Genomic DNA, 27,450 nt, shown 5'->3' on the forward strand with positions numbered 1-27,450 from the left:
TATTTTGCTCAGAACAGATTTCCTATAACCAGTACTTATGTAGAAGTTGTCTAGAAATTAATATTATTAGATTATTCTCAGTATCTTTTGTGTTATATAAACCCTTGGCTTTAGTTGCATACCTATAATGTAAAGGAAAATACCACTATTAGCATTTCATTTCAACTGAACTCAGCTGTCAGGAAAGATGTCTTAAGCTTGAAAGAGAATATATATATATATATATATATATATATATATATTATATGTGCATATATACGTATATGTATTAGTACAGTCATTTCAGTGCTGAAACATCCTGTATTTACAAAAATATATTTATAAACCAAAAAGCTTAATCTTATATATTTCAAAAACCATAGTATTTTATCTATTTAATAGGTATGATTTTTGAAGTGTGTTTCTATCATTTTTACATCTAAACTAACAGTGTAATATTTAATACCATACATTCCCTCCTATATATACTTTAGTAAAGTTTATAGGAAAGAAATTGTAATTATGTAGTTAAGACTATCTAAAAATAACTGATGATATAAATAAAAATACTGTTTGTATCAATATTGAATTTAAGAGAAATAAATTTAAACCTAGAGACTATGGCTATCGGACACCCGTGAAGAAGGGGTGACCTGTTCCCTAGGAACTGGCATCATAACACCAGCTGTGTCAGTGCCTGTGGTACTGAGCACAGTCCTGTTGATCTCATTCTTAGTTTTTTTGTTAAATGAAAAATACTCTAAAAGGGCAGTTCTGAGAATTTTATAATGTGACAAAGTATCTGGGGACCTAAAAAATAGGAGGTGCTCAACAAGTATTCGTTATCCTAGATCACAAATAATTACTGCTTTGTAAGTAGACAGCAATTATTTTTAACCACTGGTTCCTTTGTTTGTTCAGGATAATAAAACTAGTTGGTAGTTTTATTTATATGTGTTAGCTAATGTAAAAATACATTACTGCTTTATAATGTGTTTTTATTAGGTGACTATGAAGGGAAACACCTAAAATTAAGTATTCCTATGTTACATTTTACTAATAAACAATTTACAATCAGTCATACAAATGGAAAAACATAAACCTTACTTAGAAGTAAAGATCACTCTAGTCTCCTGTTTGTTGGAAGTTATACTTTTTCATGAATAATATATGTATCTAGCTGTATTTCCTTAAACTTAACAGGCTAAAATAAGTATTTAAGAGATTTTCTGGATTTGGGTCTAATCAACTGAGGATCTTCTCAATCTAACGTGATTGATGTCTAAAGTTTTATCTACAGATTCTGATCTGCTTCATTTTTCATCTATTAACCACGTACACACCCTTAACTACCCTATGTACACAAGCCCTAGAACTAACTCTATCATCCACCTACCACTTAGTTTTCTAGCTCAGAAATTTCAAGTTACTTTCTAATAGCTCCTAAAATAAAAGCCAAAGTTGTTACCTTTAAAACAAAAATAAGAAAAGAAAAGAAAGAAGAAAAAATAGCAACGATACTGGGAAGATCAAAGTCAAAGAGTAAGCAGTAACTGAATTAGTAAGGCAGAGAAAAGTGAAAGGAAGAGCTGCCTACAACAAAGGATTCAAGAGAGTGGACATACAGGAAAAAGAAGGGAGGGAGAGAGGGAGGGAGGGAGGGAGGGAGGAAGGGGAGGATGGGAGGAAGGGAAGAAGGGAGGAAAGGAGGAAGAGACGGAGGGAGGGAGGGAAGGAGGAGGGGAGGAAGGGAGGAAGGGGAGGAAGGGAGGAAGGGAGGAAGGGGAGGAAGGGAGGAAGGAGAGGAAGGGAGGAAGGGAGGAAGGAGAGGAAGGGAGGAAGGGGAGGAAGGGAGGGAAGGAGGAAGGGAGGAAGGGGAGGAAGGGAGGGAGGAAGGAAGAGAGGAAGGGGAGGAAGGGAGGGAGGGAGGAAGGGGAGGAAGGGAGGAAGGGAGGAAGGGGAGGAAGGGAGGGGAGGAAGGGAGGGAAGGAGGAAGGGAGGAGGGGAGGAAGGGGAGAAAGGGAGAGAGGGAGGGAGGGAGAGGAGGAAGGGAGGGAGGGGAGGAAGGGAGGAAGGAGAAGAGGGGAGGAAGGGAGGAAGGGAGGAAGGGAGGAAGGAGAGGAAGTGAGGGAGGGAGGGAGGGAGGAGGGGAGGAAAGGAGGGAGGGGAGGAAGGGGAGGAAGGGAGGGAGGGGAGGAGGGGAGGAAGGGATGAAGGGAGGAAGGGGAGGAAGGGGAGGAAGGGAGGAAGGGAGGAAGGGGAGGAGGGGAGGAAGGGGAGGAAAGGGAAGGAGGGGAGGGAAGATCTTCCTACAAAGTTCAAATACAGGAAGCGTCAGTGAGGCTGCAGGATGGGGCCAAATCCCGGAACCTGTTTAAAGACATAAGACATGAGAAGTCAGAGGGCCTCAGATGATGCCAAGCAAGCATGACCCTCTTTGCTCCAGCAGTTAAGTAAGGCTGTTTGGACAAACTGTACCAAAGGCACAAACACTGGAAGAAACACAGTACAAGTCTGTAATAGAGATAAACCTTTCTGCCTAGTTTGAATCCCCGAGTGCAGCAGCCTTGTATATAATGCTTTCTTTCACAACAGAGTCTACTCACGGCCTACTTAATGGGGAGGAGGATAGACACAGACCAGGAGACTTCCGAAGTGTCCTGGAGCTGCTTGGGGAATGCAGACAGAGCCTTCTCCCACTGCCAGCTGAGAAGCTCTCTGTCTTTCAGCTTGTCAAAGTTGAACATGAAAAAAACACTTAACTCTTTACCTTTCCCAGTCTCTCCCTCTTTCACCAAAATGAAATAATGAACATTCTAAGTCAGGCGTGGACTGCATATCATAGTCAAGTGATAGACAGGCCAGAGTTAGTGACACCACTGGGTTGAAACCAACACTTAAGTTTCCACCTACTGCTAATATCTACAGAAAAGGTTAAAGACAAAAGTTTGCCAGGTATGCTGGCCCATGCCTACAATCCCAGTACTCAGGAGGCTGAAGCAGAAGGAATTCCAGTTTGAACTTTAGCGTGAGACCCTGCCTCAAAATGAAAAGTTTCTACAACGTACTCAACCGTAAGTGCCTTTCTCAGTGAAGCTTTACTGACGAAGGGCCTTACAGAATTCAGAGTACTGTTGATTAACATGGGACTTTAAAATGGATCTTTGTTCCAATATATCAAACAAGGGAAACGAGGCCTTGGTCTCAAAAGGCCTTGAATTTAAAATGTGGCTCCCGGTGCTTAAGCCAGAAACATATCAATACTCATTTATTTTCAAGTTAATTTAAAAAAATATATTATGTGTACATGTGTGCATATGTGTGTGTACATATGTACACATGTGTTTTGTGTGTGTGTGTGTGTGTGTGTGTGTGTATGAATGTATGTGTAACCAGTACCCACAGAGGCCAGAAAAGTGTGTCAGATCACATGGAGCTGGAGTTAAGGATGACTGTGACGCGCCATGTGGATGGTGGAATTAAGCCAGAGTGCTCTGAAAGAGCAGCCCGTGCTCTTAACAGCTGAGACAGATCTCTAGCTCCATTTCTGAGGTAAGTTTTAAGCTTGTTTTCCCTTGTTGAACAACTGTGGTGTATAGTAGCAATAACTGTGCTCTGCACACTTTAAACAATTTTGTTCGGAAAGCATCAACTATTACTACACTAAAGGCACAGAACATAACAACAGAATGTCTACTTCTATTTCTCAAGTTCAACACATTGAATAGGATTTTAGCCCAAGTCATGCAAAAAGATCACAAGAATAGGCCCTGGGGTGTGAGAAAGAGTATCTGGTATAATGAAAATCTGACAGGATTATAGAAAAGGGTCCTACAGATTTTTTTCCTTTAATCTATTTTCCTTTATACTCTTTGTTTTACACAACTTAACTTTTCATCCTAGGAGCCAAAAGGCAAAACGTTAATAGCTGTTAAATGTTGAAGGGTCTCTAGTTTATGACTAATTTTCCCATGGCTACAGACATGTATTTCCTAATGAGATGATCTCTTTACCCTCCAAGGACTCAAATGGGAAGGAGACAGGAGGGAGGCAGCAGGTCTTACACTCCCCTGCTTTTCACCTCAAGCATATGACCAGCTGATAACCGCAGTAATCAACTAGATTATGTTTACAGATCACTTTGGACCTGTTCCAACCAAAATGCTACAAGTGAGGAAAGAACACCGCTTGGCTCTGGAGCTTTGACTGGTTAGGCTTTCTTGCCCAATATAAGCCCTGCTTGATGTTCCAAAAGGAAAAAGACTGAGACTGCAGCTGAGCTCTTAAGAGTGACTGTGAGTGGCTGGCTTTCCCAGACAAACAAAGGGTCCTGCATCCTAAGGTTACTGGTGAAACCCTTTAATAGATGCACACACACACACTCCTCACTTGTAGGGATCACTACAGGAAAGATAAAGCACTTCAGCCATCCCGTCACAGGGCGCTGCACCCACTTGTTAGTGGGTGCAAATACAAGGTGCGTCTAACTTCAAAAGACAACCAATGACTGTGCCTCTTTGAGAAGACTAAATATATCTAAATTTAATAAGGCCTGAATCCAGACACTGAGAAATTATTTTTGAAACATATGGTACTCCGTTGCCAGCTTTTAAACTATAACTTTCACCACTTGCTTTCTGCATCTCAATCCTAGGACTAGATGAAAGTACATATGAATAAAGTAAAGCCACATGCTCAGGAAAGGTTGGGGGAAGAGATTACTATTTAATATACTACGGCACTTAGACTGAAGCTGTCGTTAAATTATTATTCTCAAGTTATGAATTAAAATCAACTAACATGTCCCTACTATTTTCAGTAAGATACACCATCATTTCTATCTTTTTACTTAAAATATTAACCAGTAACAGGTAACACCGATATGTATACAACTTTGATATACCAAATGAGTCTTCTAGGAATGAGAATCTATGTTGTCACTATGGACAGTGGGGACTGAGAGTGAGAAGACAGCTGTGTTCTTAAACACAACCTGCACTTTAAATAAAAACCCAAAGTTTATAAAGCCCAAAGGTATAAGTGAGCCTCAATCTTTAGTGGCATTTTCCCACGTAAATATTTAAAGAAAATCCTGTTCATCAACTTAAGACTACAGAATCGGTAACTTTCTAATTAAGTTCAAAGTGTAAAATTTCAGATCATCTTAAGAAAACAGACCAGCCCTTGCTTTGCATAAAGTGCAGCAGCGGGAAGGCTCTGCATTTAGTCACTGAGAATACTCACATGTGTGGGTTCTGGACTCCTGTAGTATTAGGATTCAGAGGAAACCGTGCTGTCGATTTGACAGGTGGATTTGCAAAATTCAACTTCAGTGCTTTACGTTTACCTGAGAAATGACAAACACAAAGTAAAAGTTTCAAATACTAACTATAAATACAAGAATTTTTGTTTATTAAATTAACTTTTTAACATTCAAGTTATTTTAAAACAGGTACTACTTTGAAGGCCTCAGAATTCAGTGAAAGGCAGAGAACCTGGCTTTAATAAATCTTAGTCAATATAGAATTGTATCTGAAAAAGCAACAAATATCTTAAAATTTTAAAAAGTAAACAAGAGTTATCTGATGTCCACTCCCCACAAATCACTGTCTGTGCTGCAGGCATCAGATGATGCTCAGTGCTCCTAGCTCAGTGTCCAGAACTCTAACCCTTTGCAGGGAAAGCACCAGTCACTGCTGAATTGCCCATCCCAAGGTGAGCGCAAACACTCTACTCAGTCAAAGTACAGTGCTACACGCCAAAACCTCTTCAGTTTCACAGAAATCCCCTTCCTTCAAATGCAGTGTAAGTGCTGACTCACAGATCTGAAGCATTCTGCAGCTCTAAGAGTAAAACCATTAGAGTACAGTCTACTTCAAGTTAGCAACAAAGGAATCCCAATAATTATTTCTTTGTGCTTAAAAGCAGGGAAGTATCAGCATTTTTTTTAATGCAAAAGTAAACTGTATCCATTATAGAAAAACCAGAAAATTCAGAGAAAAAAAATCAAAGTTTTTAAATATGTAATGCACAGCATCTTTAAAAATGTATATCCATTTACCACTCTAATTACCCCCCAAGACGATTTCTTACTTTTTGTTGCAAACTGTTTCCCTAAACATAGAGAGACACATGTTTTCTCTCAAAATTTCAGTCAGACAATGGTGCCGACTGCTTCAACATGCTATCCTTGGTAGCCCAGTTTCAGTAAGTCACATGGACTCGCTTCTTTAGGGTTTCTACAGATAATCTATTACAGAACAAGTTCTTACGCATTCTGGTTCCTGTTCGTATTAGGAACACTTTCTCCAGCACCCCTATCTCCAGAGTGCTTTATATATTTAGCTACTCAGCCAATCTCTGCAATCAACACTTCGCCACTCCAGTAAACTCTACGGGTATATACTAGAGCACACTGACTACAGATACGAGAGTGGGGCCGGCAGCAAGGGGATGTCTGGCTGAGAGCTCACACCTGCCTGGCAGTCCTGAGAGCAGCTCTCAGATGAGCCTTCCTAGAAGATTAGGGAGATAATGGGAAAAGCCACTTTCAGAAATAAGGATGGTACAGGAATTTTCTACATGAATTGCTGTTGCAGGTATCAAAACTTTACTTCCAAAGCATTTTCATCCGACTCAACTAGGACATTCAAACTACATGTAAAAGGCACTTTGGGTACAAAAACATCAGATTTAATGTTAAAAGCATGTATTACTAAAGGATAAAGGGACAAAATGTTTTTGTTGTTTAATTTTGATACCGAATCTCTCTCACATAGCCCACCTGACCTCAAATTCACCACCTAGCCGAGGAACAACCTTCATCTGTTAACTCTCCTGTCTCCACCTCCTGAGTGTGAACACTAGGATTACAGACATGTGTAACAGCATGGTCTGATGACTTGTATTTGATTGTTAATTGTTTTGCTTTCTGAGGTTGGCTTGCTTTCTCTTAGGAGGAGACTATCACATACCCCAAATGTTGCTGTGTAACCTTGCCTCCAAATAATCCCTGGTTGACCAATAAAATGAGGTAGGCGTGGCCAGGGCTCACAGGCAGGGAGGACAGAAGGCTCACAGGAAGGAGAGAGAGGGTAGTGGAGGAGCAGAAGGGAAGTGGAAGCAACGTGGGTGAGTGTGGAGAGAACCACGGGGCCAGGAGGGTCAGCGTGGAGAGAAGCAGCCCAGATGGAAAGCACATGCAAGTATTTATGGAGATATTGGATGGGAAGGAGCCCAGATGGAAAGGATTAAAGCAGATGGAATGGGACATAAAACTGGGCAGTAACAAGGTACCTTAGGGGGTAATAGCTGCCCAGCCCCAGGTGAAATAGGGCTTATTTAAAATACAACAGGTGTCTGTGTATTTTATTGCTATGGTAGCAAGTTAATAATAACCACCATAATAATTATAGGTAATTAATAGTAAACATCAATAGCCATCTTTATTTTCTACAACAGATATGTATTCTCACCTACAGTTTAAAACTTTTACAGTTAATACCAAAACTTGGAAAAATCATTTGGACAAAACAGCAGGATCCAGAATGGGGACAGATTTTTGTTTGTTTGTTTGTTTTGTTTTTTAACAACTACACATCTGATAGAGAACTAATATCCAAAATATATAAAGAGTACAAAATTCTGGACATCAAGAAAGGAAATTACCTCTTTAAAAATGGAGTACAGGTCTAAACAGAATTATCAAAAGAGGAAACTCAAATGGCTGAGAAGCACTTAAAAATGTTCAACATGCGCATCCATCAGGGAAATACAAATCAACTCTACTTTGTAATTTTTTTTCCTTCTTTTTTTTTTTTTTTTTTTTTTTTTTTTTGGTTTTTCGAGACAAGATTTCTCTGTGTACCCTTGGCTGTCCTGGAGAAGCTTTGTAGACCAGGTTGGCCTCAAACTCACAGCGATCCACTTGCCTCTGCCTCCCAAGTGCTGGGATTAAAGGTGTGCACCACCATGAGAATAGCCAAAAATCAATGAAACAAAAGACAGCTTGTGCTGCTGAGGATACAGGGTAAGAGGAACACACATCCATGCTGGTGAGAGTACAAATTTGTACAGCCACTATGGAAATCAGTGTGGCAGTTCTTCAGAAACATGAGACCTGATCTACTACAATTTCCAGCCATTCCACTCTTGGGTATATATTCAAAGAATATTTCATCCTACTACAGAGGAACTTGCTCAATCGTGTTTACTATTGCTCTCTTTATAATAGCCAGACACTGGAACAATCCTAGCTGTCTGTCAATAAATGAATGAAGAAAATGTGGCCCATTTAGACAATGGAATATTATTTAGCCATTAAAAATAAAATCCTGAAATTTGCAAGTAAATGGATGGAACTAGAAAAAAATCATCCTGAATGAGGTAACTCAAACCAGAAAGACATACATAGCATGCATTCATTTATACGTGGGTGTTAGCTATTAAGTTATTAATAAGGAAGCTACAAGCCATAGAACCAGAGGCTAGGTAGACAGTAAGAGACTAAGGGGAGGGATAGATGACCCTAGGAAGGGTAAACCAGATAGTTATGAATGGACAAGGAGGAGGGAGGGTTGGAATGTGAGGATGAGATACGAAAGGGGATGAAAAGGGAGGTAAGGAAGGGAATACAGAGACGGACAGCTAAAACTAAGGGCATCTGAGAGGGCACAATGGAAACCTAATACAGCAGAAGTGACCTATAATATATACATATATGAAGGCAGACAGAGCCCCAGCTGGACATCACTTATCACCAAATGGACCTTCCAGCACCAGGAAAGAGTTAAAGCTAATCAAGTGTTTGGCTAAAGAGGTCCCCACGGGAACCACCAAACAACCCAGGCTATTGACAAGGCTGCTGGTGGCTCTTCACAAACTGACAGTGATGCCCTGCGGCTGAAGACAACACCTATACTATACACCTCTTTCCACACAAAGAAGATAAGCTGGTGTCTACCTAGCGCCCTCTTCCCTATGGTCTAGCATTCACAGTACAGGAAGGTGCTCATGCTACCAAGGGAGAAAGATAAACACCAGCCCCGCTGCAAATGTTTCAGTCTACACGTGTGACTCACCTGCAAGATATGCTAGCACAACAGTGGCACAGAGCTTGTGGGAGTAACCAACCAATCCCTGCTTTGAGATAAGGCCTACTCCACACGATGGACACATTTTCCAGCACTGCATGGGTGGCCAAGAACCTGAGACCAGATAGGCCATGGGCCTAGGAGAAAACCAAGTCCTACTGTTCTGCTAAAGGAACGAAACAATCGAATGACTCCTAATGACATTCTGCCATAGTCGTGCCTGCCATGCTCAGCCACCATCAGAGAAGCTTCCCCGTGCAACAGATGGGAACACATACAGAGACGCACAGCCAGACAACACTCAGAAAGTGAGAGGATTTGGAACACTCCGCCCTACAAGGAGGTCTCCATCAAATCCCGGCCCTCAGGGCACAGGGAACTCTGTAGCAGAGGAGGCAAAAAGAGTGTAATAGCCAGAGGGCATGGGGGACGCCAAGGAATCAAGGCCTTCTAGTCACAACAGGGCTGGAATACATATGAACTCACAGAGACTGTGCTAGCATGCACATGGCCTACATAGGTCTGCACCAGATAGGGTCCTAGAGCTGAAACAGGTGAACACACTTTGTCCCCAACTGAGAAACTACCTTCAATTGATAGCCACTTGCAAATGAAAAGTTAGTTTTCTCCAAGGGAATCTAACTGGGGAAATTGCTGTGAAGGGTAGCAGTAGATGGCCAACACAAAATGAACTCAAAGGCACTTTTGGAGGCTCTTTGTCTGGTAATGTTAAGTCAGGGATGGCTTTAATTTGTTTTTTTTTTTGACCTTATATGTCCTGTGTGTATATACTATGGTTTCTGGTTTGGAGTTTTTAAGAGTGTATGAACTGTGTGTCTCTGTATCTATGTGTTTCTTGTGGTTTTTCTTTGGCTCTTTTTCTTGTTTGGTTGTTTTATCATATTCCAATTTGTTTTTGTTTTATTGTATTGTGTTATTATTCCTTAGATGCCTGTTTGTTTCCTAAGGGGAAACACAAAGGGCATAGATCTGGATGGGAGGGAGGCAGCAAGAAACTGTGAGTAGAGGAAGGGAAACTAGAATCAGAAAATATTGCATGAAACATATTTTCAATAAAATAAAAAAAATTACATAAAATTAGTTAAAATGATGTTTTCAAGTTGTGGGGTAGGGAAGGAAAGAAAGACAGCGTAACCCCACCAAACTGGGGCTTGCTTACATACATCGGGCTAGCCTCGCTTACATACATCGGGCTAGCCTCGCTTACATACATCGGGCTAGCCTCAAACTGGCAATGATCCTCTCCTTATGTGCTGAGATTACAATTGTCACCACTACACGTGGCACAGCAAGGTGGTCTTTAACATTTAGAAGCAAAGCAGAAGACAAACTTGTTGGGAAGGGTGGTGGCTTGTGCCGGCACACAGGACGCTGAGGCAAGGAATTATCACAGCTTTTAGGCCAACCTGGTCAACATAAATAAGTTCCCAACTTCCAGGGCAATGTTGTGAGTTGTCTCTCTCAAGCAAAGCAAAGCAAATTTGACAAAGAACATTAAAATAAACAAGAATGACTACATGAAGTGCTAACACCAAAAACATTCAACATGTTTTATTTCTTAAAGTCTTAAGGGTTTGTACTAAGTACAAGCTTGGCTAGAAAACAGGCTGATCAGGGTGACTGGGTGAAAGAATCATGAATAGCAAATTGCTTTTTAAAAGCAAACTGACAGACTTAATAACATAAAAACATTTTTAAATTAAATGCTCCTTTCTTCTTGAAAATCTGTCCTTGTGATTCTCAAAAGCCCTATGGGACTCACTGTGCTGGGCTCTAAACAGTTCCTTCCACTTTTCCCTCCGTGAATGGGAATATTCTGGTGTCACTCTCTGACCACTGAACTGTGCAGTCAGGTCATCTGTCTTCCAGTTTCTAGGTCCACAAATACAGATTATTGATCCAAGGATGGACAACATACTGAGTCTCACCACTAACTTGACTGAGTTGACGCTGTAACGTGACACTCTGGGTATGCTGGGTATGCTGAGGTATGCTGAAGTAATATAAATGTATTTTGCACATAAGTTGTATATGACTAATGTAGGGCCAGAGTGCAGTGGCTGAATGGTGACCCCTATGAATTTTTTCTTATATAGCAAGGATAACAGAGATTAAAGAATAGCCTGTATCTTAATGAGCTCAAAAGCAACAAAGTCACTATGTCAAAAGCTGAACACCATTTGTAAGTTACATGTTCTGTGTAAAACCATCTAGCACACATATCATGCATGATCACTCCACATGAAGAAAATCTGACAAAAGACAGACCAGTGAGTCAAAGACAGAACACAGAACTGTTGCAGAAGCTATGCAAAAGCAGAACACTAAAAGACGCTCTCAGTTTGCGGGTGAGGGGCAGTGACAGGCAAGCTCTGCAGGGGATACTGAAGCATGCTGCTACAATGAAAGCTCACTTGAGCGATTTTTTTAACAATAAAAATATTTATTGCACACAAGGAAGAGGAGTTCCTTTTGAGCAGTAGATCAAACTGAAGAAGAGGGATTTTAAAGGCAATTTACTTCATAAACAATCTACATAGTTTAACACAATGTGATTTCTATGTTAGATTTAAACATGTTCTATACTCGGTCTGCAAACAAAAATATATTCCAACCATTCACTAACAAATACATGAAATAATTCTAAGTTTTCAGTCTCTCCAATCACAAATGTCTCAACTACAAGAAGGCGAGATAAGAGTCAGTTATCCTGCCAGCTCTCAGGTAGACACCCTAGCCTTGCAAATGATCAGCTGGGGATGAACTTGAAACTAATTAGTCTTGAGGAGGAAAAGGAACGCCCTAAAGGCAGGTGAGACTGAGACAGGAAGAAGTGGCCTTTCAGACCTGAGTTGCTCCTTCCAAACATACACAGGCTGAGTAGCCTTTCCTTCAAAGCATCTCCTCCCCTCCCTACCCATGCTGACTCCTTCAAGTGTCCCAAAAGATCCAGGGGATCATATACTGCCGCAATGTATGTGCTCAGGGATTTCCTGTTGGCGGGTTGATGCTGGAGGTGGAACCTGATGCTTCCTTCACACGAAGCAAACCCTCTGACACTGAGCTATACCCTCAGATACTTGTAATCACAAGAAATAAAAATGCACAAGATACCACTATGCGTATTTTCAAATTAAAAACAAAACAAGTGAACAAATGTTAAAAACCAAACTTGAAACGATAGTTCCCTAGCACAGAAGAACAGGCACTATAAGAAGTCCATGGAGGGCTGGAGAGATGGCTCAGCAATTAAGAGCACTGGCAGATCTTCCAGAGGAGCCAGTCCATTTCCAGCACCCACATGTCACCTCACAACTCACTGTAACCCCAGTTCCAGGGGATCCAATACCCTCATATGGAGACAAAACATGAATGCACATGAAGTAAAATTAAATGCATTTCATTTTTAAAAAGTCTAAGGAGATTTTAGTTTGAAAGAGACCAATAGCCATTAAATGTAACGGATAAAAACCATGTGTTTGTTAACAGTACTCTTTTGGGGGTGTCGTCATGGCCAAGTTAGTAACAAGCCAATGGAGAAAAAGAGAACTTCCCTTAAATATGACAGCAGAAACCAGGAACCATATTATACTTACACAGAGTTTTCTCTGAAAAGATCAGTGCCAAGAGAAGAAAATGTTTCCCAGTGACTCCCATGCTTGCTGAGCTGGGAACAGATGCGATACACACAGCCCAGATAACTCCGCTTCAGCTGCTCAAGTAACTGAGGTAGAAATGTGAGCACTCGGGGCACTTGATGCTGCATACAGAGGCTAGTGTCTGCCCTTCCAAAGTCTTGCTCTAAGCGCCACCCTTGCCAAAATAATGCTTCCTAACTTTTTTTCTCCTCAGGACTTGTAGGATGTGAGAACACTTGTTAATAGTAGAAAAATTAAATTCACACCTGGCCCACCAGCTGGCCTAGACAGTTTGGCAGACCCAGACCCAGGACTAAGGGGCACACCCTTTGGCACCACTCTCAAAGTTTTGCTGTCCAATAAGTCTGAACAGAACACCAAAACACCCACACTATCTAATATGAGCTTTCACTTCACTGCACACAATGTTCTCTTCAAAGTTCACATAAAAAAAGGCACTGGGGAGTATAGAGCCATCAAGGTCACAAAGAATCATGAATCTGAAAATTGGAGATGCAGGAGGAATCAGGGAGAGAGAGGGTGAGTATGATTAAAACATATTCAGTGTATTATGTGGATATATGAAATTCTCAAAGAAAGAAGAACACATTTTAAAAGCTCCATTGATTCTGAAGACTAAGATTTACCCAAGTGGAACCACAGAGACATAGAAATGTCCTTCCCTGTAAATCTGAGCACCTAGGAAAATCCCTGAAGGTAAAGGGAAGTGTGTCCAGCTGTCCTTAGCTCTAAGCGAGAGGACAAGGAACCCTGCGTACTCTCCCTATATTAACTGCTCAAGCAACACAAGCCTTTAAGACCATGTTCACAACTAACTTCACATCGCTTGTAGTTTGACTCTCCCTCAAAGACCCCAATGCAGGAGCTGATAATCTCCTCCTTGTATACTGAAGCTACAGTGATGGCAATCCAGGCAACTGAAAACAGCTCTCACTCAGATGAGGAAACACTCTTTTCCTTGTGATTCATTGAGAACCAGCATCAAAATCATCAAAACCGCCTCAGTGAGTAAAGTGATTACTGAACAAGCATGAGGACACACAAAAGCCAAGTGCAGAGGTGCCATCATAGAACCCCAGGATTCCTGGGTGCACTGAATTCCAGGTTCAATAAGAAATCCTGTCTCAAAAAACTGAGGCAAAGAGCAAATCAAAGACACATTTGACTCCAGCCTCTGCGAATGGACACACGGGTGTGCACCTGCACAGACACACACATCTATCACCACCATCAAGGTTTTCCTCAGAGAGACTATGCTCACACTGGTCCACCTTGCCTCCCTCTGATACTCAAGAGTTTGTTCCTGTGATCCAACTATAAACTCTCTCCATTTTTTAACTGTCCTGATTTACCTCTAAAATCTGCAAATATACTATACATGATAAATACCTAAAACAAAGGAATATTCATAAGCATTTATTGGATTCAAATTATATTGTTTTACTTGCTGGTATCTCAATGCCCTCCAACTCAATCTAACAGGCTTATTTTTTCTCACAGCATCAAAACTCTATTATTGATATGGTCAGAACTGGACAGCATAAATTCCATTTGTAAGACTAAATGCCATTTATAATCTATAAAATATCAGCAAACCTATATATCTTCAACAACACTGATTTTAAAAAGTGGGAAAATGATGGGTAATATCTATTAGAGTCAAGGTCTTCACTGCCTTTATGCGCATGTGTGGTTTTAACCAGAGAACAAAGCAGAAGGGTTGCCATTACTTCCAAACCAAAGCATTTGCACTAGCCTGAGTCTAAGTGCAGTGCCTCAACCCACAGGGATCCAAGATCCGGGCATGCTGTCCACCCAAGAGACTCTCTAAATGAATACACGCTGAATGCCTTCTGGCCTGAAAAGGTGTGAAAAATTTGTCCTCCCACATGTTCCCACTGTCATGATGACCTGCCTGTCTAAAAACAAGGGGCCAAGCCACTACAGACTGAACCATCTGAGACTATGAGCCAAAAACCAACCTTCCCTCCCCTTTTAGTCACAGCAATAAGAAAAACAAAACAAATTAAAATCTCTAATCCCATCGTGAATAAATAGATCTTGGTGTCAATATTAGCAAAGGAATGCAGCAGTAGGTATCCTCTTTAAACTTGTCCAATCTGCCACTATGTGAGGAATGCGTCCCTTTCCCACCGTAGGAGTGCCATCTGCTGGGAGTACAAACATTCATTTCCTTCCCTGTCTGGATACTTGTTCTTGTGCTAGACATCACAACCTCCAGCACAAGTCACCGACTGTAAACCGGGTTAAGTTTCAAAAGGCAACATGTAGAAAACAACTCAAAATATCCTGAACTAGTAACTTCATTTCTACAAGTTTGTGCAAAGAACATTAAAAAGTATGCAAACAAGTTGTTCAAAGCCGTGATAGTCACACTGCAATACTTATAAAAACTGTGACACATCCATAACTGGAATATTACGTTGTTGTCAAGAAAGAAACATCACTTAAAAAAAACTTGGGGTCCACAAGAGTGGCACTTGCTATCAAGCCTGGTAACAGTTCAATTCCCAGAACAACAGGTGGGAGGGGCAAGTCCTTCAGCCTCCATATGCTTTCTATAGGCCCCACTGATGGCCTCCATATGCTTTCTATAGGCCCCACTGATGGCCTCCATATGCTTTCTATAGGCCCCACTGATGGCCTCCATATGCTTTCTATAGGCCCCACTGATGGCCTCCATATGCTTTCTATAGGCCCCACTGATGTATGGTGCACGAAGCCACCAAAACCACCAACTCTGACTCTTTCTCCTTAGGAAGTTTGCTTAGGACAATATTATAAATCATATAACAAAGTCAGATTCTTGTCAAAAAGCAAATGAGATCTACTTTCTTTCTTTGCCCAATTACCATAAGGATTTCCACCAGACATTAATTAATTAATTCTGGACTTCCCAATTCTATAAGAACTTCATTAGCAAACAGACTAGGAAGGAGAAAGCAAGCTTTAAGATGCAGACAATTTCACAGTAAAAGCATCCACCTTCTCAAGGAACTAAAGCACAGTCCAATTTAAAGTAAAATCCAACTGAGTTACTACCAAGGCAAACAAGAGAAGTGGGTTCCCCACACAGACTTAGCATTGTGTATGTGCAATGTTCTACCTCCTTCCACAATACAAATAGCTTCTTCTGGCCCTAATTAAATGCCTCCTGTCTTAGTCACTGTTTTATTGCTGTGAAGGACACTGGCTAAGGCAATGCTTACAAAAGAAAGCAAGCACTGGGGGCTTGCTTGCAGTTTCAGAGGTTTAAGCCGTTATCATTATTACGGAGTATATGGCAGAACACATGGTGCTGGGGCAGTAAATGAGAGTTACACCCTGATCAGAGAGAGAGAACAGAGATAGGGAGATAGGGACACGGACACACACACACACACACACACACACACACACACACACACACACTGGGCCAAGGCCACAGCTCTTAACCCTTCTCAATTAGTATTACTCCCTGGTGGCTAAGCACGCAAACAGAGGGCCTATGGGGGCCCTGCTTATTCAATTCACTATATCTTCCAAGTTCAAAAATATCAATATCTAAATAAGACTTTAATTTCTTGGTGGACATAAATAAGCACTATTTGTTGCCCATAAATGTATTCTGTGAATTGATGTTTTTTAAAAGGTTAGGCTCTACAGAGAATAGCAGGAGTAAATGACACTCTAAGAGGACATACACCCTATCTGCTTCATGTGCATGTAGTACAAAGGCAAATCCTGACTGACATGCTTCTCTTCTGTTACACATACCCTCAGGACCCAAGAAGGAAAAACAAGATTAAGTCAGTTTTAGAACTTGCGGGGGGGGGGGGAGGGGGGGCGGCCGGGAGTGCATACTTTATACTTCAAAGTCAGCATACTAATCAAAGTATTCAGAAAGAAATGGCTAACAGTGTTACTGCTGAGCAGTGAATGACATCTGCTGGACATGAGGAAAAAGATAAAATAATATAAGAAGAATTAGAAAGCTAATCTAACGAGGTATGATGGCACATGCCTTTAATCCCAGCACTCAGGGAGGCAGGCAGGCAGACTGCTGTGAGTTCGAGGCCAGCCTAGTCTACAAAGTGAATCCAGGACAGCTAAGGCCACACAGAGAAACCTTGTCTTGGAAAAACAAAACAAAACAAAACAGAAGCTAGTCTCCACTGTTCAACTTGTTCCAATGTCTTTTCACTTAATGTGATTATTTACTAGATTTAGCACCTAGAAGATTTTTTTTAATTAGGGGACAGAACCCTTGTTTAACGAGCAGGCTAGCGTGGTGAGACCCTGTCTCAAATCATCACATCTACTCTTTCGACCTTGTGTATACATGTTCACTTTCTAAAAATATATTGTTCTTCAAAGGAAGTTGTAGATTTATTTCAGCTTTAAAGTGTCCAGCACTCAGCCACAGTTACAGATGGGCCTCAATCATGCAGAGATTGTAGTAAGGGCCTCCCTAAAGAGGAAATATGCTTGTCTACCTTAGTCCTCACTTCTGGTTAATGCTTGCTTACTAGTCCCACCTGGTAAGACGATCAATGCCAGGATGACAGCCTAAGTTTCTGGAGGTACAGCCTACGTCCTTGGAAATTTTTGTCTGAGTTTGGAAAACATTCAGAAACTAGGTAGTAAGAATTCTGGCATTTACCAAATGCCTTATTTGAAAACCGTCCCCCTAAATGTGTAAGCAAACATAAAAAGCTTTGACCAGGAGTGAAGCCGAGACTGGTGTCTAGAACCATCGCTTCTATCCTCATCCATTCCACCACACTTCTGTCAGACATCTCTTCGCTGTCAGTCATACCAACTGGCACATGGAAGAAAACTCTGTAATGTGAAAGAACCCACTTAAACACTTTCCTTCTTCAAAAATAGCATAGCCTTAAGTGTAATGGCCATTAGAAATCTTCCTTCTAGCAACAGAAATCATTTTTAGGGATTGTTTGTGTTCTAACAACTTCCACAAACACAACTAAGTAGGTGACATCTCTTGTGGTGGCATGTTACAGAGGGAACAGATAGACTTGACGCTGCCTATACACCACAAATACATTTCTGGTGCTTTTTGTTCCAAGGAGGACTGTACACTGACATTTTACCATGGTCCCCAGACAACATGATGAATACACTGGGCATCAGCCTCCACAGCTTATAGGCCAGCTCTACAAAACTTTCTTGTCAACTAACTTCATCTTCTCTATCAATCTAAATAAACTATTCTAAGACCCAAAAGTGGTAAATGTGTCCATTTTGTTTCCTAAGAAAATCTCAGCTGAGGTCAGTAATTTCCATATGATAACATTTTATGCAAGACTTTTACTACAAAAACGAAAGATTTAGAAATGTAACCAGCCAGGACTGGAGAAAGAGCTCAGCAGTTAAGAGCATTTACTGCTCTTGCACAGGACAAGCTTCAATTGCCAGCACCTGGTACCTACCCACATCAGGCAGCTCACAGGCACCTGTAACTCCAGGTCCACGGGCTCCAACGCCCTCTTCTGGCCTATAGGCTCCTGCACGCATATGGTGTACAGACAGACAAGTACATATATATACATATACATAAAATAAAAATTTTTAATCTTTACTTTTAAAAAATGAGGGCTTTTGTTTCTTTGTTATTTTTAATTTTTTTCACAATAAATTATTTTTTAAGTCTCTCCACTACTTCTTTTCCCTGATCCTCTATATCCCACCAATAAAGCCAAAGCAACGCCTTTTACAAACACTCTTTATCAGGCCAGCAAACTATGACAACGTTGGAAAATACTCAGGAAATATGCTCCCTTCAGTTTTACTATTGTCTTTTTATTACTACCAATTTAAAAACAGTAAGAGATCATTACTGTAAATGAAAGGTTTCACAATTAAGAGTGTGAAAGTGCATGCTTGCAAACTCAGCACTCGGAAGCTGAGACAGGACGATTTTAACTTTAAACTCAAACCAGCCTAAGCTACATAGTAAGATCCTGGCTCAAAAAATAATTTTTAAAAACCGAGTAAGAAGAATCAGCCACTAGAATGCATCTCTTCCACACATAAACTTCCCCAATATATTAATGGGCAGCACCACCAAAAATGACTACCAACATAATGTAATTTCACTTAATACCACAGGATGACAGTGGCCTCTGGAGCACACGTAGCTTTCTAGGTAACAGTTAAGTTGTAAACTAAGAGTCAGAGAACATGTTTGCAATTCCAGCATCAGGAGCTGAAAGGGCTACAAAACTCCAGCCTGAGCTACAAGAGGAATTGTACGTCAGTCTGGGTCATGGACGGAGGCACAGGAGTGGGAGTGGGGCACTATTCCACTGCTAGGCGAACATCCCAAGCAAAGCACTTAAAAGACACAAGAAAAAAATTAAAGCCAACATAAGTGTAAAATCCAAAACTAAAGAAATAATATTGCCAAATTTTCCTTAGAGATGAGGAAGTCTTCTGCTATGGGCTTATAAATGCACTGAAATAAAAACTGAATTACTGGGACAGCCTCCTAAATACTGTTGATGTGATTAACACAGGATTTCAGATATTTTTTGAGGAAAACCCTAAGTCCAGGGACCTTTGATAGATATTGCTCTTGTCCCCTATCCACCCCTAAGTCCCCTGGTTGGCAGACCTCAGACAAACTTGATGTCTTTAAAAAAAAGAAAAGCAAATCTCCAAAACATGTTTCTCAGTTAACTTTTGCCTTCACTCCCATAGACTGGTTTTATAAAGCAAGCAAATCATGTTGTGAACTCCATCTATTAAAGACAATAGGTACATTTAAACTTGGTCATATAGAAGTATATTTACATGAGCAAAGGCAGTTATCGTAGCAAGATTAACCAAGAGGCTCTAACTGAAGTTCAGTCTTAGAAATGCAGGAGCTGCAGGTCTACAGTGCTCACAAATGACAAGGCATTTCTCCTTCAAGTAATCTTACACTTAGAAAAATTCAGTGATCCAACAGTATGAGAAGAAATATAACATAGTTTTCATAAATAAATTACTTACTTTTATTATCTAAAATAAATATATTATCTTAAATATTTAAAAATCAGACATGCACAGACTGTAATTTATTTTTAAAAAATTAGGTACAAAGTGAATACTCAATTTTATTCCAAATTCTGGACCCCAAATTAAAAGTGGAATCTCAAACCATCAGTGCATATAAATACACATATATACATTTCTGATAAGCTTTCACTAAGGTAGAACAGGCAACAACAAAAACTGATTGGAACTGTGACGGAGAAACATAAAGAACAAACACTGTGTGTGTCAAACAATGGGAACATTAATCTCTCAGAGCTTCCATTAGTCATGGTTATCTTAGAGCAGTCCTGGGTGGGGTGGGGACCTGGGTACTGCTGCTTCACCTGCACCTCTAAAATGGTGGCGCACGCCTTTAATCCCAGCACTGGGGAGGCAGAGGCAGGCGGATCTCTGGGAGTTTCAGCCCAGCCCGGTCTAAAAGGCGAATTCAGGACAGCCAGGGCTACACAGAGAGACCCTGTTCCGAAAAACAAAACCAAAAAAACAAAACAAAACACGCCTAATTGCTCTTTGTTACATCCTCTCCTACAACTATTGTATGATATATATGCAGTATTAATGAATTAAATACAAGTTTCCCTAATTCTGAAACATCCTTTGATATTTCTGGAAACATATGAACCAAACAACTTTTCAATTGACAATTTCAAATTCTTAATTTTTAAAGAAATGGTGACTACTTTAAGAAAATTAGCGCTTGCATTCTAAAGCAAACTGGAAGACTCTGCAAACAACAAAAACTGCACTTTAAATTTTTTCTATAAAAGCACAAGGAAAAGTGTTAATAAATAAGCTTATCCTGATCCTAAAATATAAATAATGATTTGTACAGAAGCAAATGCTACTGGGTGAAGACGGCCATCCCTACTAATTCTCCAACTCTCATTCCTCTCTCTGATAAGTCCACTTTTTGTCCTGAGTCCTCCAGATTGAGTCAACACAAAAAACTCTGCTCAACTCTGAAGCAGATTAGGCCCATGGCAGGATCCCTGGACCTCCAGCTCTCAACAAAAAGTAGCAACTGCAAGGGGTGCAGAGAAGCATACCCAAAGTCCCAACTACTCACAAGGATGAGGCAGGAAGACCATTTGAGCACCAAGTTCAAGGTCAACCTCAGCAACAAAGTGAGACACTACCCTCATCTCAAAAAAGAGAAAAAAAGAAAGAAAGAAAGAAAGAAAGAAAAGAAAAGAAAAGAAAAGAAAGAAAAGAAAAAGAAAGAAAAAAGGAAGCAAGCAAGCAGTGACTATGAGACACACAGCATCCTTAGGCTTGTTTGTCCTGACATCAGCAGAAATAAGGGTGCCCTGGACACATCAGCTCCTGCAGCCATTCTCACCCTGGCCTCAGTTTCTACGCAGTCTGCATGTAGCATCAGTAGATAAGCACTGATAACGAGTGGGGACTCAATGCTGTCCACTCTGCTGTGAGCCGGCTAGAGGCAGACCCTCTTCTTATTTGTTTCTATACAGCAATCCCACTTACTGTACAGGTGCTTAGTATCTATGTACCTCATGAAGAAATGAATATAAAGAGAAGAAAAAACAAAGGTGGAGTTGGGGAAAGCCAGGAGAAAGCAGAGACAGTAAGAAACAGAATGAAAAGGTAAGTGCAGAAAGTGTGCCTGCATATGCCCCTCCCACACACTCTATTAAGCTCCCCTAGGTTTTGGGCCTCAGCTTCTCTTACTAGAGTCAGGCATGAACAGCAAAGAAGGCAGAGCTGCAGCAACAGAAGAGGGCGGGGCCACTCAGGCCCCACAGAACAGCTGGCCTACCCTCACAGCTCTTTAGAGCTGATAGCACATACTAGAGCAAACACAACCATGTGCCTCTTGTTTTTACACACAGCAGAACTAAAGGCATTAAGCAAATGCTATGTTAAAATATAAATGAAAACTAAAAATTACTATGAATTAGGATAGCATAAAATAGAAACTACAAATTACAACTTCCTATGTATATAATTGTAGGTTCATTATAGGCATTTACACTCTGGGTTTAGTACTTAAGCTAAAAGGAAGATAATGGTCTGCCTACTAAAAAACCTACCCTAGTATAGTAGGCTACCACGATCACGTACCACAGAGTCACGTCATAGGTAACCCATTCAAGAAATAAAACTTTTGCTCAATGCATTACAAAGAACACCACAATGTCCAGCCAATAAAAATTAAGCTTTCTGGACAGGTGGGGTAGTGCACGCCTTTGACCCCAGTACTTGGGCAGCAGAGGCCAGCAGATCTCTGTGAGTTTGACATCAGACTAGTTTACAAAGCAAGTTCCAGGACAGCCAAGGATATTACACAGAGAAGCCCTGTCTCAAAGAAAGAGAGAGACAGAGACAGAGACAGAGAGAGGCTTTAACTCTCCAGGTTAAACTTTTCCTATAAACTAATTTATTAAGAATGAAACACATCAAGTAGTCATCATTCCTCCCCAGATACAAGGCAGACAATAAAAATCATTTCATTTTGGAATGTCTTCCTGTAAACCAGAGTAGTCTTCTTCAGATAAAACTTAAAAACAAAAAAGCCCTGCATTTTATAATGCTTAAAATTCAAAATGTACTTTGTTTAAGTTTTATAAAAATTGTCTTCTTACCATTGAGATGTAACAAGAATAAATTAATAAAAAAAGGAAAAAAAAGGCAAAAAAAATTGTCTTCTTATTTTTAAAAATCTATTCTATATTCTATGAATCCAAACATTTGTAATTAATTAACACAATTGTTCGTTTGTGGTGCTGGGACTCAAACCAAGAAATTAGCACTTACATGGCCAAAGAGCTATGGCTGAGCTAAGTCTAGCCCATGAAGTCTAGGGAGACTAATGTCCAAAGAGAAAACAGAGGTGGGTGTGAGGATGAGACACAACTGCAACAAGATTTGTTTTAAACAAACAAACAAACAAAAAAGTAAATGTGCTAAATACTTTTAAATAAAACCATAGTCTTTGCATACAGTAATGGGCTTTCTATACCACAATCTTAAAGGTAAACTTTCAATTTGTGATTTAAATTTCAGTTAAAGCTAAATACTTCTTTTTCTATGCCCATATAATCTAAATGTCTATACACATCTTTTTCCTATTTGAGTTTCAAGTAAAAAAAAAAAAAACAGAATAATTTATAATCAAGAATGTAACAAAGGATGGGAAGGGACAGAATGAAAAATGGAAGCTCTTTCAGTGCAGAATCACCATGGTCTGTTAGTTGAAACAACAGTGGACACATTCCCAATACCAAGATGGATATGAAAATAAAAGTAACAGAATATCAAAATTTTAGCTTACTTTGTGCCTTTTCACAGAAGTTTATCTGAAAGCCTAAAGTAAAAGAGATAAGTTGCAGTTCATTTGCTGTAAATAAAACAAACCAAATCAGAACATGACATTGCATCTTTATATTACACTATGAATAAAACTAATGCAAGAACAGTTCCAATCACTTTACCCCACCATACAGACAAAGGCAACAAAGGGCTTGCTGTAAAAACTCATTTCTATCAGATACACTGCATTACACTCAAAGCTTACATCATTTCATATCATACTAATTGTTATTTTTCCCATATATGCAATAAAAAGTTTTAAAGCAGTTTCATCAAATTTTTTAATGTTGTCGATCTATAAATTCAGAATATAAACTGGAGGCAGTGGTGCACGCCTGTAGTCCCAGCACTCAGGGAGGCAGAAGAAGGTGAATCTCTGTGAGTTTGAGGCTAGCCTGGTCTACAAAGTGAGTCAAGGACAGTCAAGGCTACACACAGAGAAACCCTGTCTTGAAAAACCAAAATAATAATTAATTCATTCAGAAGATATTGTGATTTATTTTACCAGCTGTTGTTAATTTTCCAGTAAGGCCAAATAATGTTTATTATTAAGCCTATAATTATTATTACAACAGTATTTTCTAACCCACTAGCAATCAATCAAGACATAGACAGCTGTTATATTTTAAAATAGCCTTAGTTAACCTGGGGCAGGGCAGATATTAATCCCCTAAACTACTTCCCATAGTGGGGCAGGTACGGGATACCTGTCCCAATCCCATGCCATCTGCTTCTAATAATTTCTATCAAGCTACCTCCCATCCATAATCCCAAATACTTGCTAATGTTCTTCATCTGGGCCAAGTTTCCATCCATGCCAGCCATTTGCTTCTCTTCCATCTAACCCATGGCGGCCTTCTTCTCTTCTCTTCTCCTCTGGTCTCTCTTCTTCCCAGGACTCTCTCTGTCTCCGCATGCCTGGGAACCTTAGCCACGCCTATCTCATTTGCCCTGCCCTGGTGTGATGGCCTTTTATTAATTAGCATCAAAATACATCAGACCAACAACTAGCAAAAATTATTGATTTAGAAGCGCCCAAGCTAATTATTACTCATGACTAAAAAACTTTAGTGATTTACCAGCAATGAAACTTAAACACATAAAGCAACATTTTCTAGACAATCTGCTAACTTCAAGTGACAAGAGTCAAATCACCGGGAACTTGGGGGGAGAGGGAAGTGTCCTTGCTGGATGTAATGATACGCTTTGTACTTTCAGCACTCAGGAGGGCAGAGGTGAAAGGACTGCCTCTAGTTTGAGGCCCACCTAGCCTATTAGTGCATGAGACTTTATCCTTCCCACAAAAGGTGTCCTTGGCAATGCTATGGCAGAGTGGGACTTCAGAACTCATAGAATGAAAGCCTGTGAATTTTCCTGTGAGTCTATCTCCCAGTCTCACGGGATCCGGTTATATCTGTAGGTCATTATTTGCCAAATGGCACAGTGAAGTAAGTCACTTAAGTAAAGCAGCTGCAACCCCAGCACTGGAGGGCAAGGCGGGGGATGACAAGTTTGAAGCCAGTGGAAGTCATAAAGCAAGAACCTGTCTCAAAAATCAAAATGAGTCCACTGATTTGTAAAACATTCTTTTGCCCCCTAGCTAACTGAGTCAGTCATGTCGTTCTCTTAGAAATCTGCCTATATCTGTAATATATTACTGCTTTGAAAGACAAAAATGGGAGGGGGCTAAGTTGTTTATACAGATTCCATCAAAACATATGTTTTAAAAAAGGAAAAGAAAAGAAAGACCAAATCTAAAGGCAGAGCTGTTTAACTAGTCCATCATATCCAGTTGCCAAAATCCTTTTCAAACTCTAAGAAGATAGTTACATTTTTACATTTACAATATATAAAAGCTGGAAAACGCTTATACAGTAACTTAGTTACTTTCACACAACTAAGTAACCCATTGCTGACCATTTAATCTACCAAATAACAATTGAAAAGGAAACAAAAATGGAAACTCCATTGAAACAAAGTCCTGGACAGCAGTGCACTTAAGAGTCAAACTCTACAAACAGGGTAACAGGCTGTATTATCAACTATGCAGCAGGACTACAATACAGGAAGCAAACCAGAAACTGGAAACCAATGCTCTTGGCTGGAGCATCTAAAAGCCAGACAGCCTCCTAGCAGGCAAAATGAGCAGGGTACAAGTCAGGAGGAAAGGGAGTCCAGGAAGGATCCTGGAGGAGAACCCTGAGAGAGACCCTAACCACCACATCAGAGAGAGACTAGAAAACAACAAATTTTCTCTTCAAAGCAAATGGCTGCTGAGGAGGGGGGAGGGGAGATAACCAGAGAACAAAACAGCAATGTGAATGGTGGAGAGAGAGGAAAAAAAAAAAAAAAAAATAGTGATGCAAGCCTTTAATCCTAGCACTGGTGAGGCAGAGGCAAATGCAGGCACATCTCTGAATTAAGAGTCCAGCCTGGTCTGCAAAGCAAGTTCCAAGCCAGCCACAGCTACATAGTAAGACCTTGTCTAAAAAAGATACAAAAATAAATAAACTTAAAAGGTGATGTAAAAACAGGAGTCAAAATGTGTATGGGGTTTTACACACACACACACACACACACACACACACACACACACACACACACACACAAATATACAGTAAAGTCTGTGATAAATTTTTAAAAAGAGGGCTGAGGAATGGCTTAGTGGGAGGGAGAATGTTTGGCTAATATGTAAAGGAACTGGGGCTGAAAATGATGAACCATCACCCACTGTTTCTGTACCACATTAGAACTAACTGAACCTGAATGCTAAAAAAATTCCTAAAAGTTTTTTAAGTTCTGCCATCAATCCAGAATTGCACAATTGAAGGTTTGAAACTATAAACTTGCTCATTTTATTTAATTATGGATAACTGTCTGAATTCTGAGCTTTCCTCTGCTCACTTCCATGAATTATTATTCACTCTGAAAAGATATGCCACAACACAGTATTTCACTATCTCCTTGTTAATTCTATCACTTTTTTTTTTTTTTTTTCCGAGACTTGTGTAGCCTTGGCTGTCCTGGACTTGCTTTGTAGACATGCTGGCCTCAAACTCACAGACATCTGCCTGCCTCTGCCTCCCTGAGTGCTAGGATTACAGGCATGTGCCACGACACCAGGCTTCTATCACTTTTCAAAAACATCAAATAAATAGGTGTTCAAAAGAACTATTCTAGTTAAATCATTTTATGTCCCATGTGTGTCTATGGATAAGACCTGGGTAAATCAGAAAATTAGTGCCCAGTGGCTCACTTGGCTCATAATACTCAAAAATCTTGTGTAGACAGAGTGACATGATGAGGAGAACCACCCTAAATACCTTCGCCTTTGGAGCATGTACATACCTACTAATACACACATTTGTTCAATGCGCAGCCTCTCCTATCTCCTAAACTCTATCCTGCCACTCACTTACCCGAAGTCTCCCATCTCAGCGGTGCTAGGTATTGGGTGAATCTTTTGATCGTTAACTGATCACTGCAAGCCTTTCCTCGATTCTTCAGATCCTCATGTACTCTCTAAGACTCAATTTTATGACTCTCCACTTCGGTCTCTCTATTGCACCCAAGCAGGGGAAATCCTTCTGTTTTCCTGGCCCAAGACAAGTAAATCTCTGCTTTCCTCTAACCAAAGAGGCAGCATCCAGACTCTGCAGCACCAAATGCCAATAAGGCCACACAGGAAGTAAACCTACATGAGGATTTCTATTCCCAGTCTCATCCTAAGCTTTCCCTTCATTCTTAATTTCTCCCTTCAGTTCTGAGATCTCTTAACTAGCCATAAGTGGAAATCTACAATGTTCTGTAGGGAGATGGTCTGTAGTAGTTTAAAACTCTGGTTATACTATAAGTAAATATAAAAGCAGATGCTAAGCAGTATTTGACAAGTGGTAAACAGTGGAAAACAAAACCAGAAATATCACAGCAACATTGCAAGCCCTCCTTGGAACTTAAGTCATCCCACTTAAGCTCTAGTTCTCTTGTTTATATATTAAGTTAAGATGATGTCCAGTAACCTCTGGGATGGAAAGCTGTGGTTAAACCTAGCTTTGGCTGTGTACTGGCCCTTCTAGAGTTCCGCAGTTCTCTGCTCCCCTTCCTTTGGGTGGGCAGCATAACACTGTACACCTTTCTCATCTGAGCACTTAGGGGCTTGGGGCTACTGAATGTGTACATTCAGCTGTGGAAAGGCATCACGAAGCCACACTACTACTGTAAAAGAGATCAGAGATTTCTTACTGGCTCACAGCACAGACTGGGCACAAATCCTTCTAGCACAAGCATGAAGAGCATTGTTGTTGGCA

General features: G+C 40.4%; 1 protein-coding gene across 4 annotated transcripts in view; it reads right to left on the reverse strand.

Annotated features, from left to right (window-relative positions):
- Map2k4 (mitogen-activated protein kinase kinase 4) overlaps nt 1-27,450 on the reverse strand; it is a 93,857-nt gene that overhangs the window by 57,037 nt on the left and 9,370 nt on the right. For 2 of the 4 annotated variants that reach the window (XM_051168192.1, XM_051168193.1), the window contains one exon: nt 5,224-5,326. In XM_051168192.1, coding sequence (XP_051024149.1) covers nt 5,224-5,326 — 103 coding nt within the window. Of the gene's footprint in view, nt 1-5,223; nt 5,327-23,105; nt 23,172-27,450 lie in introns of those variants that run through there. The other 2 variants (XM_051168191.1, XM_051168190.1) reach the window with 2 other exon arrangements.

Source organism: Acomys russatus, chromosome 25 (assembly GCF_903995435.1).
Source record: "Acomys russatus chromosome 25, mAcoRus1.1, whole genome shotgun sequence".
Classification (NCBI taxonomy): Eukaryota; Metazoa; Chordata; class Mammalia; order Rodentia; family Muridae; genus Acomys; species Acomys russatus.